Below are 17,187 nucleotides of genomic sequence, written 5' to 3' on the forward strand. Positions count from 1 at the left end.
TGATCTAGAGCACATTGATGGATCGCTACTATAGGAGCCATTGACGTTTAATACTCTTTTCGCATGACAAAGTGGGAGCAAAAAATATCAAAAATATCACTCTTGTACAGAATGCACAACAGTGGAATAGTGTAGGCATACAAAGTCGAAGTGATTTTAACAAATTGTATCGTTATTTTGGTGGCTCTTTGGCGAACATCTTGTGTTTGCGGATAGTTCCGTAACTCCGTACCGTCCCAAGTTCCGTAATCCTTACGCTCCAGAAAAGCAAAGGGTGTTCGGATGGCTATCAATCAAAACACTACCGAGACGTCGTTCCAAGGCTCTGGTGGAAATGGTGGAGCAAAATATTCACCGTCTGAACTGCGGAAGTTGCTTGAGACTCTAGTGGTGCAAAGCGTCAACACCGTCGATGGGAAACGGCTGACCGAAACGGATTACCAGCAACTATGTGAATACATCGTGCAAGTCCTGCTGACGAATCAATTCGATCGAACTACACAACAGGACATACGGGAAGCTCGCAAACTTGCGGAAAGAATCACGGAGCAGCTTCAGAAACTGATCCAGTTTGAGGCATTTCGCGAGCTAGCGAAAGATTGCCTTGAAAAACTGTACACTTCCGATGCACTTTCGTTAAAAACCCATCTGTCACCATTTGCTACGATCATGCTGGCGCTGATAGATCCAAAGCAGGGCGTTGCGTGGATTCTGTCGAAGAAAATGATCGACGAACGACTTCACCAAATTCTGATCGTTTTCATTGATTGGCTGTGTACGATAAATTTTGCACCAAATTTGAACGTTTGGATTGAACAAATGATCAAAGGATTGGTGGTAGGCTGACTCAACACAACACTCTTCCTTCTAAATGTTATGCACGCTGCTAATGTTAATAAAAATATTTCAGGCTGAAGGAAAAATCAATTGTATTCTGGGCGTACGAAAGGAGAAGCTGAAACAATGCAAAAATCTTAAACAACTTCCGTACTTTAAGCAGCATGTGGAACCCGTGATAAGTTGCTTGGAATCGTATGACGATATACAATCGGTAATCAAATATTGTTTTCATATACGATGAACAGAGCGATACAAACTGGTTTGAGGTACTTTTTATTCTTTACAGAATAATGATAGGTTGAGTTATGACTGCCCAGAGCGATTTGAAAATGCTTTAGACGATGTTGGTGATAGTTTGATGCGACCAAATGCGCGTGTTGGACTTGTAAACTTGGGGAACACGTGCTACATGAATAGCGTGGTGCAGGCATTGGCGATGACCAAACAGTAAGTATCAAGTGTAATATTTTCATAAGCTAATCGGCAAGATGATTGTCTTTTGTTGTATTCCTATGCATAAAGGTTTTGTACGGAAGTTTTGCTTAAACAAATCGATGCGCCTCCATTCTCTGAGTTTCAACAATTGCTTGCGTTGCTGATCCATTCCCGGCGACCCGAACTGACTCCTCGAGCTGTACTCGCAACTACCAGACCGCCCGGATTCGCTCCTGGTTACCAGCAGGATTCATCTGAATTTCTTAGCTATCTACTCGACCGTTTGCATGAACAAGAGAAAAAACTTCTTCATGGAGGCAGTCATCAGCTTCAACATTCGGGAGGTTTATCCTTATCCGGGGCATCGTTGGAGGGTAAAACGCTGGTGCAAAAAACCTTCGAAGGAAAGCTTTCTGTGGGATGTTTGTGTACCGTGTGTGATGGGTCGAGTCACACTATGGAAACGTTCCGTTCGTTAGATCTTTCGTTTCCCGAGGACAACGATCTCGCTGCAGCAGAAGATGGGACGCATTCCGTGCAGAAGCTTCTCGATTATTTCTGTTCTTCCGAGAAGCTAGTTGGAGAAAACCAGTACTTTTGTGATCGTTGTCAGCAATTACGTGACTGTGAACGTTCCGTAACAGTTACGGATCCACCGCAGAATCTGATTCTTACGATCAAGCATTTTCGCTACGACCAGAGCCGCAATTTGCGGGCAAAGCTGATGAACAAAATACTACACAATGAAGATATTTCACTAACCATAACAGATGCTTCGGGTCATTGCCACCAGCTGCACTACCGAAACTATGCAGTTGTGGTACATTACGGAACAAGTATGGACTCGGGACATTATTACACCTACGCCCAGGATGGAACGGGAACGTGGTTCAAGTTTAATGATAATTACGTCACACAATGCACCACAAGTGAACTGCAGAACATACCAAGCCCCAACACGCCGTATATTTTGTTTTATCAGTTGGTAATGGACAGCGCCATGGCTGTGGCAATGGAATCATCTGTTACTAATGCGGCTCAAACAACGATTGGGTCAGCTTATGGGGAAATGTGCTCAACTATGCCCGCCAATTTTCCAGCCTTGAATGAACTACCCACCCGTCTGCAGGAGTTTGTGCGCGGCGATAACATGAAGTACAACAGGGAAGTACAGGAGCAGCGCGAAAAAAAGGCCGCCAAAGTACCGCTTGTTACATCAATCGGTGGTTCCGGTGGCAATCGGCGTCAATCGGATGACTATGATGATCCTCCTCCGAGTTCGTGTGGAAGTAACTGGCTATCACCTTCAAACAAATTCATCTTCTAAAGCACATCGTTTTTCTTCACGATGTAGTTTTCGATGTCCGGCATTTCCGATACACACTCTTCATAACTTCCTACGGCAGAAACAACAATGACGCATTATTAGTTGTTAATACGATTAAAGGGTTGATATGAAATGCTATTTCTGAGGTGTTTTTATTCCACATTTATACATAAATTTCTAACACAACCATTAATCCACAATTGTTTGCACACCGTTCAAAAGATAATAAAAAACTGCGGAAGTCCAATAACGGATTTATCCTCCATCGTATTCGCTATTTCAAGGAGGTTTCAGCGCTGCCAAACGTCAATGACAGTACCGGAATTCAAGTTCATAGTCTGGTTGGTTTCATTAGGGAATATATGTGAGAATTTAGCAAAGGAATACAATTGGTCATTAATTTCGTTTCTACAAGAAGATACCTAAATGATTCCAAATCAATCATTTAGAGTTTTCTTAAATGGCGAGCTGTGATGTATTTTAATTGTGTATATTGAGCTAACGTGTGCGCGTAATCATTATGGTAAAATATTAAAATCTCTAGCAGGACATTTAACATGCCGTAATTATTTAAATCAATGTTCAAAGTTAGTTGTAATCTCATTTCAAAAGAAAAAAATCGTTCTGCTTCTTTGCTTGAATCTGTCTGTCAGTTTGGCTCGCTGTTCCTGATAAACACTGAAACAACAACAGAATTCTGCTCGTAGCTGTCAAATTACTCATTTTGAAATTGGAATATTCTAAAGATGCATCTATCGGGCACAAAGTTATACCTAATTTGTAATAAGCGTACAAAGTGAAACACATTCTCGCGTAGCATTGAAGTTGGTTATTTCTGGTTAAACCTTAGTTTATGTTGTCCTTCAAATTAATATTAGAAGTTGTGCTCCTTTCCATCTGCTAAAACTCTCGAATTGCAGTACATTGGTAAACGTGACGTGGGTGCACGTTGAGCGCATTTTCTAAGCATACGCTTTCGGTGCATTACTGCATGCGCGAAGTGGGTCGTATCATTACAAACATATCATCAAGTCTTTACGATGGGAAAATCTTCTCAAGTACCCGTGGATCACGATAGCAGTAGTGATCGCATAACAGCTCGCGTCGGATCCCGCACCAAGGTAATAATATAAACACTACACATTGGGCATGTTACTTGATTGTGTATTTGCATTACCTTAATATATGTTAAAAAAATTGAATGAATACTGTAAGCTTTATTTTGCATTTTTCTACACAGAAAGCCAAAGTTGTGTTTGATCCTTCCGATCATCATGTGCCGCGAAAACGAAACCGTCGAGGTGAAACTGATTTCGTAGCCACACCATCACCGAAATTGGAATCAAATCGAACTGCAACACCATCATCACCCTCGTCCACCGATGGATCAAACAACATTCACATGCCATCAACGCCACCGCCACCCGTTGTTCAGCGAGCAACTACATCATCGTTTCGTTTTTGTCAGAAGTGTGGGAAAAATGGTCCGGGACGAATGCCACGGAAAACTACCGTAGCACCTTGGACATGTCCTGGTTGCTTGGTGGCATATAAGACCGAAAAAACTGTTAGTAGCAAACAACGGCATTCTCAAAACCAACTGCCTCAATCTGGCGGTAGCGATCGAGCCGCCGAAGAAGAAGACGAGGAAGATGACGACGAGGAAAACGATGATGAGGAAGAAGACACTAAACAGCAACAGGATTTCGCCGGTTTCAGCGAAACCGAACTCAGTGGTCACGGGAATGCCAATGATGGATCGACAGAAGACCGATTGTCTCAGTTTAAAGAAGAAAATGATGCCGAGAGTGAAAATGATGACGACCTCTCCAGTTCCCGTACACGCGCCTCTTACAAACGGGAATCAGTTGAGCAGGTCGACAAAGACGACGAATCGAAAGAAATACGTTACTGGTCCTGCGACGATGTGTGTCGATACTTTGGACGACATTGTAAGGCTTGGGGTGATCTATTCCACGAGCAGGTAATGCCACGGCTTCATTCATCTTAACTTCCGGACTCACCTTACGTGTACATATCTATCAATATTCTTTTTAGGAAATCGACGGTCCATCATTACTTTTGATGCGAAAGGTTGATGTACTATCAAGATTTGGTCTCAAACTAGGCCCAGCAATGGAGTTATATCAGCGAATAGTGGCTCTTCAAAACGGCGATAGAGATATAGTAGACGTTCGATTGACTTGGATATAGTGCGAAAAGCGCAGCAAGAAGTGTAGAATTTTAATTCTAAGACCACCATCTTATCACTGAAATTTGCCAACATGTTGGCGCCATTTCTTACTTATCAAACATTGATATTGCTGTAATAGTTCAGGAACATAATTTTCGATTTAATGATAATTATCTTAATTAGCATACATCTGAGCGCACGGTATGTAAGATGTGCTCCTCCAATAGTGAAAAATAAAGATAAGATATTCAGTAAGGCCTTGTGTTGGCAATCATTTATTATATTTCGTTCCATGTATACCCGTTTTCAACTGCTCTGTTTATGCGTAAGGATCCGAAGTCTCTCTGCGAGTCAGCTAGACAGAGTGCAGAGCGACAACATATGTATCATCTTGGCTTCTATCACTATGGGTACAGGCGTGCGTGCTCGAGCACACTTATCCTAGGATGTGTCCGATTTGTTTACATTTTAGCGCAGGCCGTAACAGTGCCGTGCGGTATTATGTGTTTGCGGCGCGCTCATCGCGAGCAAGGAAATTGACTCTATTGAGTGCATATAGTAAGAGAAAAGAGAGAGAGAGAGAGAGTGAAATGAATGATGAGAACAAAAAAAAGGATAGCGGAGAAGGATGAACAAATGTGATGAACTAATAATGAACGCATTGCGGCATTTAGCCTACAGAGCCTGGAAATGAATGACTTAGTGCAATAAACGTTCACAATACTAGCATTTAATTGGTTTGGATCGAAGAGATTGGCCTTTCATTTGCCGTCGAAATTTTCTCAATTTCCCTCCTTTACGAACACTTGCAAATGACGCCCAGTGAGTATCAAACCTCGCGCGCATGTTTATAAACATCGTGGTGACAAACATATAACTTCAATACTATGCTGCACGGCAAAGAACTTCAATTTTGTCCAAGTTCGTCAGTAAAGAGTTCCTGAATGTTGAATCTACTTTATAGATGTAAATATATCCATCGTTTAAGCACATCGTTGCTTCGATTTTGAAACCAAATTTGTAAGGCAATTTTCCTCGTCCTTTCTTATGAACTGGTACTCCTCTTCCCACGCTCTGTACATATTCTCGAATTCATAGTAAAAAGATCTGGATATGCTTTTGGCCTCACGCATGATGTGTAAACTCTCATCTTCCTCATGCTATACATTTTTTCCGTTCACCAAAAATTAGTGCAGATTTTGATTGCTTTGACTTGCAGAAACAAGTACAAATTCAATGGAAGTCCAAACCAAAAGGAATTGAAAGTTTTTCCACAATAGGAATTAAACAAATGGATTGCAAAAATAGGGCCGTATATAACCGTTACTCATTTAGTAATCCTTCAATTCTCTCACTCAATTCTCAATTCATCCTATCACTTCCCTAGTAATCTCACGTAGTAAGGCCTATTCATTCATGACGCACTTACATGTGTGCTCTTTTTACGATCACTTACTACGCAATGTACTTATCTCCTGCCTAATCCACTTTCTACAATTCACGGTGTGTGTGATCGGCTGAGCTGTATGCAAAGTGCTCACTGGTTTGTACTACGCGCGGGATTTAAACAAACTGGGCACGTGTTCAACCGCCCCACACCGTAATATCGGCGTGACGTCATTCTAGCTTTTGCTCTCTGTACCCGCAATCATTTGATATCTGGTAAACTGCTAATTTTGCAATATGCTCCACACTGAGATGAAGTGATGACGTTGATGCAACCGCCGAAAAAAATTGAAACAGAATTTGGCAGACGATGCATCTCGACCAGCAACGGGCCAAGACTGCTGAGCGGTTGCAAAACTGGATAAGTAAGAAGCTGTATCCGGTGAACCTTGAGACCTGGTATTGACACTTCAATCTTGTTAGTATCTTTTTGCAAATTCATTTCCTTCTCATACTTCCACTATTAGAACGCATCGTCGCTTTTAGTAGCCAAGTGCTCCGATCGTTCTTATCAGCAGTGACAGGAAACAGAAATAACAGGCGTAAAATAAGGCTCTCGGCGCCATTCGTCATACGTTGTCGGGTTTCAGTTCTCTTTACGTATTTTCATGCTCTCTGAAGCATCATTGCGAACGTCATCTTCGCCTCTTTCTTCTCCAGACTCCGGTGGAGTTCTGCGCAGGTTCTCTCTGTGTTTTCTATCGTAAATAAATTGGTTTGATAAAAATCCATGCTCAAGTCGCGTGCGTAGGCAGTAGTGTGAGAAGCATTTCGATAATTCCTGATTCTTACAATCGCTAAGTTGTACAATCGTTGTCATTAATTCCAGCTTGCTTCATAAGTAACTGCTTAAGTACTCATATTGGTTGAATTAATTTGTTGCCAAAAAATGTCGATGATTATTGAAGCTATAAATCTACTCTGGAACAGTAACATCGTGAATCTTCAAATCTGTTGGGGGTTTTTTTAATAGCCAAAAAATCGTCATGATCCATTAACTGTTTCATCCACAACACCGGTGCAGTGAGTGATTCGGTGCCTTTTTGCATTTATTTGAATGACAATAGCTGTCTTTATTATCATAGCTATCCGATAAAACAGGAGTAAAAGCGCTGGCTTTGGTCGCCGGAAGCGAAGGTCAACTCGGAAGGCCATCAAAGTAACCAGTTGGACACAAAAAGTAAACAATCAAAATGGCTGTCGGCAGAGTGGCTGGTACGGGAAATATTGGGTATTCTTCGAACTATCGCACCGGAGGTGAGTTGGAACCACGGTTGAAGCCATCGATGTAGGGTTGCAAAGCAAAACGGAAACAAAAATTTGTTCCGTCTGTTCACCACCGCTGTAATTTCCTTACCAACTTACATTCGTTGCAGGACGGTCCTACCATGGTGGAATAAACGAAGAAATTATATGGATTAGTATTGGGATGGCTGTTACCATCGCAATACTAATCACCTTAGCATTGATTTATCTTGCTTATGAAAAATGCCAAAAACGCCGCCAACGTTACATTCAAGCGTGAAAAATAGAAAATCACTAGTAGAAACCCAAGGCACCGAAGACAACAGGATGATGATCTGATCACACGCAAAGCCACATGAAGACCACCAATTAGAAAGTATAACGAACATGCCAAACCAAAATACATAGCAATTCTCTACCACCACTAAAGGACCAAAGTAATTAAAAGAATGCCTCTTTAGGGAAGCACTTAAATAAAATATTAGATTATATAAAAGCTGCAGGAGATGGAGTAAAATGAAAATGATAAAGTCAAACAAAGTCTAAGAACAAACACTTTTTAACAGTACCGTCGTATACATTTATATACCCGTTGATTCAAAAGATTTATTCGGTGAGTTCAAACCCACGGTGTACCAAAAGCCTTCGTTGTAGCTGAATGACTGCATAACACAGGATGTTATATAGCATCATCCGATCATCGGAACTCTAATATTATTGTTACAAGCGAACATTTATACACGTTTTAACGCAACGCTGAGCCTAATTGACTGCAAGGGAATGTGACGAGTAACTGAAATACAAGAAATATTCGACAAAGTACTGTGGCTGGTAGAAAAAATCAAAAAAGTTTACTACTGATGCTAAAATCTAGCAAGATAAGCTCAAACGTTCAGTTACATTAGCATTGAAATTTTGAGCAAAAATGCAATGTGCTAATATACCAATTTGCAACACGTAATTCTCTGTTATTACCCTTTAAAGAAAAAAAACTGTCTATCTCGTCCTCTAGACTCACTACTGCTCACTCAAGCATCATGTTCCACTGTACTTTCAACTAGGCACTATAAAAAAACTCCAGCAAAAGAATTTATTAATAACACACCATAGGCACCTCACCGAATTGTTCAACATTCACAGGCATAGAATCTCATCATTATCCTTGCATCCAACATGTGCAACAGTTTTAGCCGAGTTACAAATTTGATTTTTTACCAATGTACATCCTAAGCAAGCAAACAATTTTTCAAATACAGGTAAAAGATGAATAAAAAAGAACGTAAATATGAAATATATTCCTTTAATTAATAATATTCAAATTTAATTACGACTATAATTGTCGAATTTCAAGAAAATTTCGTTTTGCATCTCGTTCAGCCGGTAAAGACCACGGTAAGCAAATTATGGTACTGATTCGAAGGACAATTAGTAACGATTTTGAACTGCCTTAATCAACATGGCATTCACGATCCTGAAACAATCTAGAATTTATGTCCTTAGGAGGCGTATGAAACGCTTCTCGTTCTTCAAAGCGTAGGTGCTCAGTGCGGATAGGGGATATCCCCATTTGCTGTATGGATACGCCGTTTCTACAGCAATGGCGCGTTCTTTTCTCAACTATACTTTCCAATTGAAAAACAAAAAACGACTTCATTCACACGCTTCGACTACCATGCATCACAGCAAATCAATATCCAATATCGTTGCTTCTGCACGGGCATAACATTCGTCCTGCAAAGGTAATTATTTATTTCTGATGTCATCGTTTCCGTTTACAATAAGAGTTTAATAAACCTAACAGACTTGTTGTGGTCGGAACAGCAAAGATTACTGGATAGATGTGGCAGAAGGCATATATGGGGAAAAATTGCGAATTGTGAATGTTGCGCAGGGTAACACCATATCCCATTTAACATGCACATAAACACACATATAATATCCGACTACATTTGCACGTTGGCGACCATCACCATTTGTGTGCTGCTTGTTGTTGACTCGCGTGGTTCTAAACTAAGCTCGGCGGCAATCTGTGTTTCCATTCGTCGAACACACACAGGTACGAATAGTATTTTCTCCGTAAGTCACAACAAACGCGACAACCACCAAAGAGCCAAATTAAGGAGCTATTGTGGAATCAATTTGCCACACATTCGAGAAAGATGAAACCGGAATTCTTCAGCTCAGTACTTGAAGGATAATTCTTTTTAGATATTGTAGCTGCTTGATCGGTAGTATTCATTCCAGGACGTTGTATCAATAGTAACAGATGTGATATGAAATTTGTGGTTGTTTGTTTGTATGTGTTTGTGTGTTCTCAAGATCCTGTTCGCCTGATTAACTCTATATCTCCTTCGCACAGTTAAAATAGCACTTTCCATTACTGCGCTCTACTAGCTAATCGACAGTTACAGATGCGGGGGCAGCGAACTGATTAGTCTAGTTCAGACTAAAGACATGTTAAATTCGCGAACGTCTTAGAGTTGCTTATTTTAAGTTTTGTCCATAGTCTGATAGCTGCTTATGTGTTACGTATCCTATAGCGCAAAAAAAACAAAAATTTAGTTAGCTACAAATAGCCACCGCCATTGTTTACAGACACGAAACATTTCATAACACTTACCTGATATTGGTGCTGAAGCCATTTTTGCATTAAAACCTTTCTGCGCCGTATCCAAAGGTGAGATTATGCTCCTATTATTAAGTGCTCCTATTTGTAAATACCCATTTGAGCTGATCGGCTGCTTTACGGTCTACAAATATAATGATCAAAATACAATCAAAAGCAAGCACTCTACAACAATACATTAGGACAATGATACGAACATTGACCAATGCAGGTGGTGCCGGGACGTAGCCAGACGTGATAGGCATAGCGGACGGTCGGTGTTGTTTGACCATGGTTGGAGACTGAGCTGGTGAGCATGTCTTTAAAAGGTATCCACCACTACGGTTTTGGTCGCCAGCCGGGGTGGACCCAAACGACGGTTCGAAGCCATGTGGTAAGGTTTTGCTACTACTCCTCAGGATTTCGTCGTCCGTAAAATTGTTTTTCATCGAGTCCGTTGTTTCATCACCGAACTAAGATTGACATTTTACGTACATAATTAGTTTTTGAATCCATCGAGCCAACCTGTAATTACTTACGCCTTGTAGATCCTGTCGTTCTGCTTCCTGGTCGTAGAAACTAGTGCTATCATCTTCACAACATGCTCCACTGTTACTGCAATACTCGGCTGTCGAGCGTTGATCGTGACCACTTAAGTCTGCAATGCTACCACCCGAAGATGATGATGATGACGGTAGTAAACATTGATTCTGTTCCTTACTGTAAACTTCATCCTTTGCCGAGCCACCAGTGATAATGTGCTCGACTCGACGATGGTGTTCGGTAAAGATACCACCACCACCGGGTCCAATCACGGCGTTGAAGGTTGGTTTGCCGGATCCTGTTATATCGTTCAGCCCTTCGGGAATGATGACTTTCACTTGCAGTACGTGCTTCACTTTGATGTATGTAACACCAAACAAACAGCAACTCGCCATTACAATGAATATTAAGAAGAACGGCAATATTGATTCCTTATTCTCCACCGAACACCAATGTGACAACGGTTCCGACCACGGACCGTAATACAATCGAATATTGGGAGGAGCATTCAGACCGTAAAATTCGGTTGGACGCAATGCTACCACTTCGTCTGTTCCACATTCCGTGTTAGCGATGTAGCGTCGCAAAGCAGGCCAGCGCTTGTTTAGCTCTACCCAACGCTCTGCGCAGGACAGCTTATCGAAACCGGTCTCGGTGGCACCAACAATGTCCACATTCACCGCGCGCACTAGAAAATCATATTTGGAGGTATCCCGATTTTGGCATATTGCTTCTCTTAATTGACATTCGGTTTTGCGTTGATGGTAAATAGCAGTGTGCCTAGTTTTTACCTTAAGCTCGTAAAACTCCACACAACCCGCCGGTTTCGAGGGGATCTTCCAGCTAATCGTTAGTTTCGAGTCATTGGAACTGTTGGTGCTTGGTTGCCCAATCGTATGCGGATACCCCACGAGCGTGCGAACTCGCACCGGTTCGCTAATATTTGAAAATCCAATCGTTAGCGCGCGTACCGCTATATCATACTCCGTAAATGCCTCCAGATTTTCGAGAGTTTGGTCTACTTCCGTATTCAATTCCTCCACATTGTATTTCCTTGATAGTCCGTTGTACAGAACTTCGTAGCTCATTTTACCACCGTTTATGTGCTCTGGCGGTTGCCAGTGCAAAGATACGCTATGATTGGTAATTTTCCGAACCATAATATTCCGTGGCGGAGAAGGGGCTACGTTTAGAAAATAAGAAAAATAGCATAAGAGCCATATGAACAAATTGTACTTCACCTTTTAGCAGCTGATTTGCTCGCTTAGCCGTCACAGCAAACCAAAACATCAAATGCATACAGTTTCTTACCTGCTTCTCTGGTTGTATTTACCAACGGATCGCTGCGTGGTCCAATATGTGATTCGGAGTACATGGCGATTTCGATTTTGTACGTGACGTAGGGCTTGAGGTTTTCTAGGCGGCACTGGTGTTGATTTTTATCCGTTACATTCACGGCCAGCTCCGGTTCCTTGCATCCTAACGTTCGTGGTGTTGTAATTGGACAGTAGTATATAATGTAGCCCGTATGGGCCACATCTCCGCACTCAGTTTTCCACTTGAGATTAATATATGATGAAAGCATTTCAGTTATCCAGATCGTTTTCAGCTTGCCGATGTCGGATTTGCGCGTTGCTGTGCAAGCGGCCCAAACCATACCAGATGATAGACGCCCCGAATTAGCTGATACAGCAAAATTAAGCGTTGACCCAGCATCACTCAACGCGAACGTAGTCTGATCCGACCCAACGGTTGTAAAGTTAATCGAACCATTGCAATCATTCGGAGAGTTACTAGTAGTGTTGCACCAAAACACAGTGTAGCTAGTGATCGCGGACTCCCTGCGGTATGGTGGCTTCCAGGAAAGCGTGAATTTTCCGGAATCCGACAGCAATTTGTCGATGACTGGCTTACCGATACGGTATCGTCGACTCGGAACAAATACTTCGCTGCTTAGATTCGACACACCGTCGATATTAGCACTGCGTATTATAAAGGTGTAATTCATGTCCGCTATACGATTCCGATCAATCATTCCTGCGGTTACATTTAGATGGTCACTAAGTCAAAAAAAAGAATATGAAATCGAGCTATGAATTAGAAAATCATTTATTTGTTCAGGGAATTTTTTCTTATGACAACTATGTTATTAATTTTTCAATCAATCACAAAAGAAACCTATTTCAAATGCATTTTTTCGAAACTTTTCTTGTAAAACAGGCATCTTCATTTACTGATCAATTAACGAATGGATAAAACAACTTATTAGTTTTAATGCCATCAAGCATTTAATAAAAAGGTTTTAATCAGGGTGTTGGCGGGGAATGTTACCTATGCTAAGACAGTACTAAGATACTTACATAATTTTACCATCCGGACCTTTCATGGTAACATTGTAGTGGAATCCGTTGCGTGCATTATGTTGCCAATTGTCAAGTTCCCGCCAGTACACGAACAGATGGTGTTCGTTTGAGTTCTCGAATCCACCAATAGCTACCTCCGGTGGAATATCCGGTTTACGGGACAGTGTGTCGAACAAGCAGGAGGAGTGATTAGACCACATGTCTTCACCCTCTTCCGATGAATTTGTACGCATCCTTATACGCACATCGTATCGTGTTGCTGCGTATGGTAGATCGCGCAAGGGGAGCGTATACTCTCGATGGTTTAACTTTAATTCGTGATTGCTAACAGTGCGCCACACGTCATTGTCAAATATCGAGAGTAATTTCACCTCGCAAATAAAGTTGCGGCTGAAACCATCATACTTGTACCATTTTTGCCACTGAAGTTGCGCGCTGTCAGACGAAATATTTGCAATATTGCACCCAATCGGTTCATGGGCCACAACCACATCAAAGTGGTTAACGACAAAGCTTTGGATCACCGTGCCTAGATCATTGGTGCCCTTGAGCACAAAATAGTAATACTCTTCAACGTGCCGATATCCGGAATCTCCGTCGATAATACATTTAGTTTGATTCAGTCGTTCATCTGTTTCAAGCGTACACGAGAAGTTTTGTTTTGGATTTGAAAAATGAAACATCAGCTCGTATGTCGTGTGTATCGGGTTCGGAATGGTAGTGAATGTGCAAATCATTTGCTTGTCCCAGAACGGCGCACGACACTTGAAATCCTTTACTTCCTGTGGCTTGTACCCAATGTAAACACTTCGCATCTCAATTCCACTTGTGCCGTTCGCATAGCAAGCGTATACGTAATTTTCTTGCGGTTCCGCGCGTTTTACCGTGAACTCAATAGCAGTAGCATTTAGTATCTAACAAAATAAAGAAATTCAAGCAATGGGAAATTGTTACTTAATTTAAAGGTACGCTACACAATGAAACATACGCATATAATACACGTGCACGTGCAAGTGTATAATTTAATCACACAATTGAATCGTTAGCCTACCTTCACTTGTTCTTGTGGAACTGGTTTGTTAGTATGGTAAAACATCAGGTTGCTACTGCTATATCCGGAATTCTGTTTTAGAATGCATTGTAAAGAAAATGAATCATTCACCTCCCGGTAAACAGGTCCAGCGGGATATATATCTGAATAAGTCAAAGAAAATTTGTGTTAAATACAATACATTATTGCTGGTTGTGAAAATCGGTTCAAAACCGTTGAAAGAAAAACAAAATAAAAGACACACTTACATCCCAGATCTGAATACGCTTCCACACAGCACATCCGTAAAACTAACGTCAACGCTATTACTATTCGAATCATTATGATTGGATTTCCTGGAAGAAACATAAATCGATAAATAAATGTAACATAGAATCGAAAGTAATATACAAAAATTTAAAAACGGTGAAAATTAATGGTAATATATTATAAATATTAACCAGCATATAATCTTTTACATAGCAAATCAAGAGCAGGTGCAATAATGCTCCCGGTTTTTGCATGCAAAGTTTATATCGATTTTTTAAATCACCTATACGGCATAGGCAAATTAGAATAAACTGAAAAAGCCGTTAATCAACGACAGCTGTACATATAAGTACATGCAATTGATCCCCGATACAATCACCAGCTGTTAAATGTTGGTTTATATGTGAAAAAAAAACGCACAGGGAATAAATACAAATAAAAACGACCTATCTACCTGAAGTTACAGTCATAGTAAAATTTAATATTTTTATTGTACTTGAAATAAACTAACAACGTGAAATGAAATGTGAAAGATATTGAATTTATTTACACAAGAAATATGGTTTGTTAAACCAATCGATCCAATTTGTTTTCGTCGATCACTAGGAATGCAGTGCCAAACGATCATATATCGGCAACATCCACGATTATTTTTAGGGTTCTATATAAGAATCAGATAAGGTAATATCTATGTCTAAATTTTATTGCCCGGGCTTTTCGTTATCATTCAAATCCAGTTTAAACCATTCCAAATAGTGCAAGAGGCATCTTTTACAAGCCCCTTCTATTTGAATACTCAAACACTCGCCAAAATACAAATAAGACTTGTCGTATATGCATACGATTTGTTTTTTTTTATTGCATAATATAAAACAGTTTCTAATGCTTCTGTAGGTGGCAAAAGAGAGAAATTTTACCAACCACATTGGCTATATTGATATACATTTTTATTCTTATACGTTTTTCATAAGAGAAGTGTTTGTTTTAGCTTCTCAAGAGTATCAAAGTATTTAAGAGAGAGTAACTCTATATTCTCAAGAGTATTATATTCTATATTGTCAAGAGTGTTACATTCTATATTCTCAAGAGTATTTTTATGTTTTTTACTCAGATTTAAAAAAAATCCATCAATTTTTCCATACATTTAATATATTCCTTCAAAAATGCTAATCATGTGCGATTTGGTTCAGAATATTGAAGAAGACGGCTGGGATGGATAAAATAAATGAGAAGAACAAATGTAGGAATAGGTAATGAAATACGATACGATGAAATATGGGGTACGGAAAAGGAGAGAGCAAAACATGATCAAATGGACAGTGTATATTGACCTAAAGGCGAGTGGAGGCGTCATTCTGGTTTCCATAGAGAGTGTATTATGTGAACTCCTTTTGGAGAAAAATGATGCATTTGATCTATTAAGACACATGTCATTCCTTAGAACCATGATTTTTCTAACAAACTAATATGCCTGATCTCGATCGGACCAGCGAAATTCAAATCCGCATCAGCCTTTCGAAGAGAGCCTAATTCTTTCTCTTACCTTTAAAATAAACTGCTACAAACATATCTTATTTAACTAATCAGCATGTATCATAGTTCAAATCATACTTAGTTCAGCTGAATTTGCTTTGTCGATTTTATATTTAAAAGAAGAATTTAAAAGAATTTTTAGATTTCACTTTTCTAAGTTTAAGCCTGTCTGATTTTAATAGTGAAGTGAATTCGAATGAAATTGTAATAGAAATTAGCAAAGAATAAGTTAAATTTATTGTTTATCACATTCAAAATGATTGATTTCAAGCGACCAAACACATCAAATTTACGAATCCATCCTGCTGTACTTAAGCTTAAAAAGTATTATTTGAAATGTACTTTTAGGTCTTCTGTAAAAAAAAACTAACAAATCGGCACTTACGTTTGTTGCTAAACAATTATTACTCTTAAATTGTAAACCAGGGAGTGATTTTCAAATAATTCAAATTTATCCACAATACCGCGCAATAAAAAAACATCTGGCATATATAAATATATATCACAAAAAAAACATGAATAGATTTTCGAAAACTACCAACGAATTGAAACCCAACGCGTAGATAACAGCATACAAGGGAGAACGAGATGGAGCTAGAACATATGAAAAGGAGACAACGCATGTTTATTCATTCGAAATGTTTTCCTCGAAATCAAAACAAAATCCTCTCAGCCAATCCTCTTGTTGCCACGCGTACTTGTATTGAGATGCGAGCCCCACTGCATGTGTGGCGTTGTTTGTTTCTGTCCCACAGTGTCGGTTTACTCACCTGTGTTTGTGCAGCCTATGTTCGCTATTCCGTTTTGTTCCACGATTCACAGCTTTTCATGCTGCAAAGCAAACACAACACACCCAACAACTCGACGCCGAATCAGATGTGTGTGCGTGGGCACAGTAGAGCTTCTGTCAATTTCCAAGAAACAGTTTTACGTCGCTTCCACGAAAAGTGGTTCAAATTTTAAAAGATAGCTAATTCCGGGAAATTAGTTCTCTGTTCGGTCACTTCGATTCTTATAAAAACTACACTTCAACTCCTGCACTTCACGGGGAAGTAAAATTTATGGGTGGTACCATGCACATAATATACGCTTTTATTCTTTCGTACGACACGCACAATTTCAGTACGCAACAAGTGTATGAAAAAAGTAATTACCGCCGTACTTTTGACGTGCAACTCACTGCATTCAACACTTTTTTGCTGGTTCTTACTGCATTATTCCACTAGCGAAAGGCTTGTCCGACAATCGGGCCTAACAGTCATTTTCGTTCTGGAAACGCCTTTGCCTTGCCCGTTCCCAGAAGGTCGTCAAGTGCCCAGAAAATGCTGTGCAGCTCTGTTTCTTTCTCCACCCAAT

At 40.2% G+C, this 17,187-nt stretch overlaps 4 protein-coding genes across 4 annotated transcripts; 3 read left to right on the plus strand and 1 right to left on the minus strand.

The window, feature by feature from the left end:
- Window positions 1–282: 282 nt before the first annotated feature.
- Window positions 283–2,683, plus strand: LOC128725437 (ubiquitin carboxyl-terminal hydrolase 35). The gene is made up of 4 exons (XM_053819177.1): window positions 283–837; window positions 911–1,051; window positions 1,127–1,287; window positions 1,363–2,683. The coding sequence occupies exons 1-4, from the start codon at window positions 283–285 to the stop codon at window positions 2,600–2,602; spliced, it is 2,097 nt and encodes a 698-aa protein (XP_053675152.1). The 3' UTR covers window positions 2,603–2,683.
- A 959-nt stretch (window positions 2,684–3,642) lies between these two features.
- Window positions 3,643–4,816, plus strand: LOC128726766 (scm-like with four MBT domains protein 1). Its single transcript, XM_053820592.1, has 3 exons — window positions 3,643–3,723; window positions 3,843–4,586; window positions 4,661–4,816. Exons 1-3 carry the CDS (start codon window positions 3,643–3,645, stop codon window positions 4,814–4,816), a joined length of 981 nt encoding a protein of 326 aa, XP_053676567.1.
- Window positions 4,817–7,202: 2,386 nt separating this feature from the next.
- LOC128726490 (uncharacterized) lies at window positions 7,203–7,767 on the plus strand. The gene is made up of 3 exons (XM_053820303.1): window positions 7,203–7,265; window positions 7,328–7,499; window positions 7,619–7,767. The coding sequence occupies exons 2-3, from the start codon at window positions 7,436–7,438 to the stop codon at window positions 7,765–7,767; spliced, it is 213 nt and encodes a 70-aa protein (XP_053676278.1). The 5' UTR covers window positions 7,203–7,265; window positions 7,328–7,435.
- A 1,411-nt stretch (window positions 7,768–9,178) lies between these two features.
- Window positions 9,179–16,768, minus strand: LOC128727771 (cytokine receptor). Its single transcript, XM_053821713.1, has 9 exons — window positions 16,602–16,768; window positions 14,298–14,384; window positions 14,050–14,192; window positions 12,996–13,912; window positions 11,947–12,695; window positions 10,632–11,818; window positions 10,311–10,565; window positions 10,108–10,237; window positions 9,179–10,021 (listed from the first exon to the last, which is right to left on the minus strand). Exons 2-9 carry the CDS (start codon window positions 14,368–14,370, stop codon window positions 9,972–9,974), a joined length of 3,504 nt encoding a protein of 1,167 aa, XP_053677688.1. The 5' UTR covers window positions 14,371–14,384; window positions 16,602–16,768; the 3' UTR covers window positions 9,179–9,971.
- Between the last annotated feature and the right edge of the window lie 419 nt (window positions 16,769–17,187).

The sequence above is a fragment of the Anopheles nili genome, chromosome 3 (assembly GCF_943737925.1).
Source record: "Anopheles nili chromosome 3, idAnoNiliSN_F5_01, whole genome shotgun sequence".
Classification (NCBI taxonomy): Eukaryota; Metazoa; Arthropoda; class Insecta; order Diptera; family Culicidae; genus Anopheles; species Anopheles nili.

What these genes read in the sequence shown, in the direction of transcription:
- LOC128725437 (XM_053819177.1), top strand. Translation starts at nt 283, where the DNA reads ATGGCTATCAATCAAAACACTACCGAGACGTCGTTCCAAGGCTCTGGT. An exon ending in CGTATGACGATATACAATCG is followed by an intron (nt 1,052 to 1,126) that starts GTAATCAAATAT and finishes TATTCTTTACAG; the next exon opens with AATAATGATAGGTTGAGTTA. An exon ending in GCATTGGCGATGACCAAACA is followed by an intron (nt 1,288 to 1,362) that starts GTAAGTATCAAG and finishes CTATGCATAAAG; the next exon opens with GTTTTGTACGGAAGTTTTGC.
- LOC128726766 (XM_053820592.1), top strand. Translation starts at nt 3,643, where the DNA reads ATGGGAAAATCTTCTCAAGTACCCGTGGATCACGATAGCAGTAGTGAT. An exon ending in GCGTCGGATCCCGCACCAAG is followed by an intron (nt 3,724 to 3,842) that starts GTAATAATATAA and finishes TTTTCTACACAG; the next exon opens with AAAGCCAAAGTTGTGTTTGA. An exon ending in GTGATCTATTCCACGAGCAG is followed by an intron (nt 4,587 to 4,660) that starts GTAATGCCACGG and finishes TATTCTTTTTAG; the next exon opens with GAAATCGACGGTCCATCATT.
- LOC128726490 (XM_053820303.1), top strand. Translation starts at nt 7,436, where the DNA reads ATGGCTGTCGGCAGAGTGGCTGGTACGGGAAATATTGGGTATTCTTCG. An exon ending in TTCGAACTATCGCACCGGAG is followed by an intron (nt 7,500 to 7,618) that starts GTGAGTTGGAAC and finishes CATTCGTTGCAG; the next exon opens with GACGGTCCTACCATGGTGGA.
- LOC128727771 (XM_053821713.1), bottom strand. Translation starts at nt 14,370, where the DNA reads ATGATTCGAATAGTAATAGCGTTGACGTTAGTTTTACGGATGTGCTGT. An exon ending in AACGACAGGATCTACAAGGC is followed by an intron (nt 10,566 to 10,631) that starts GTAAGTAATTAC and finishes TGTCAATCTTAG; the next exon opens with TTCGGTGATGAAACAACGGA. An exon ending in CACCACCTGCATTGGTCAAT is followed by an intron (nt 10,238 to 10,310) that starts GTTCGTATCATT and finishes TTATATTTGTAG; the next exon opens with ACCGTAAAGCAGCCGATCAG.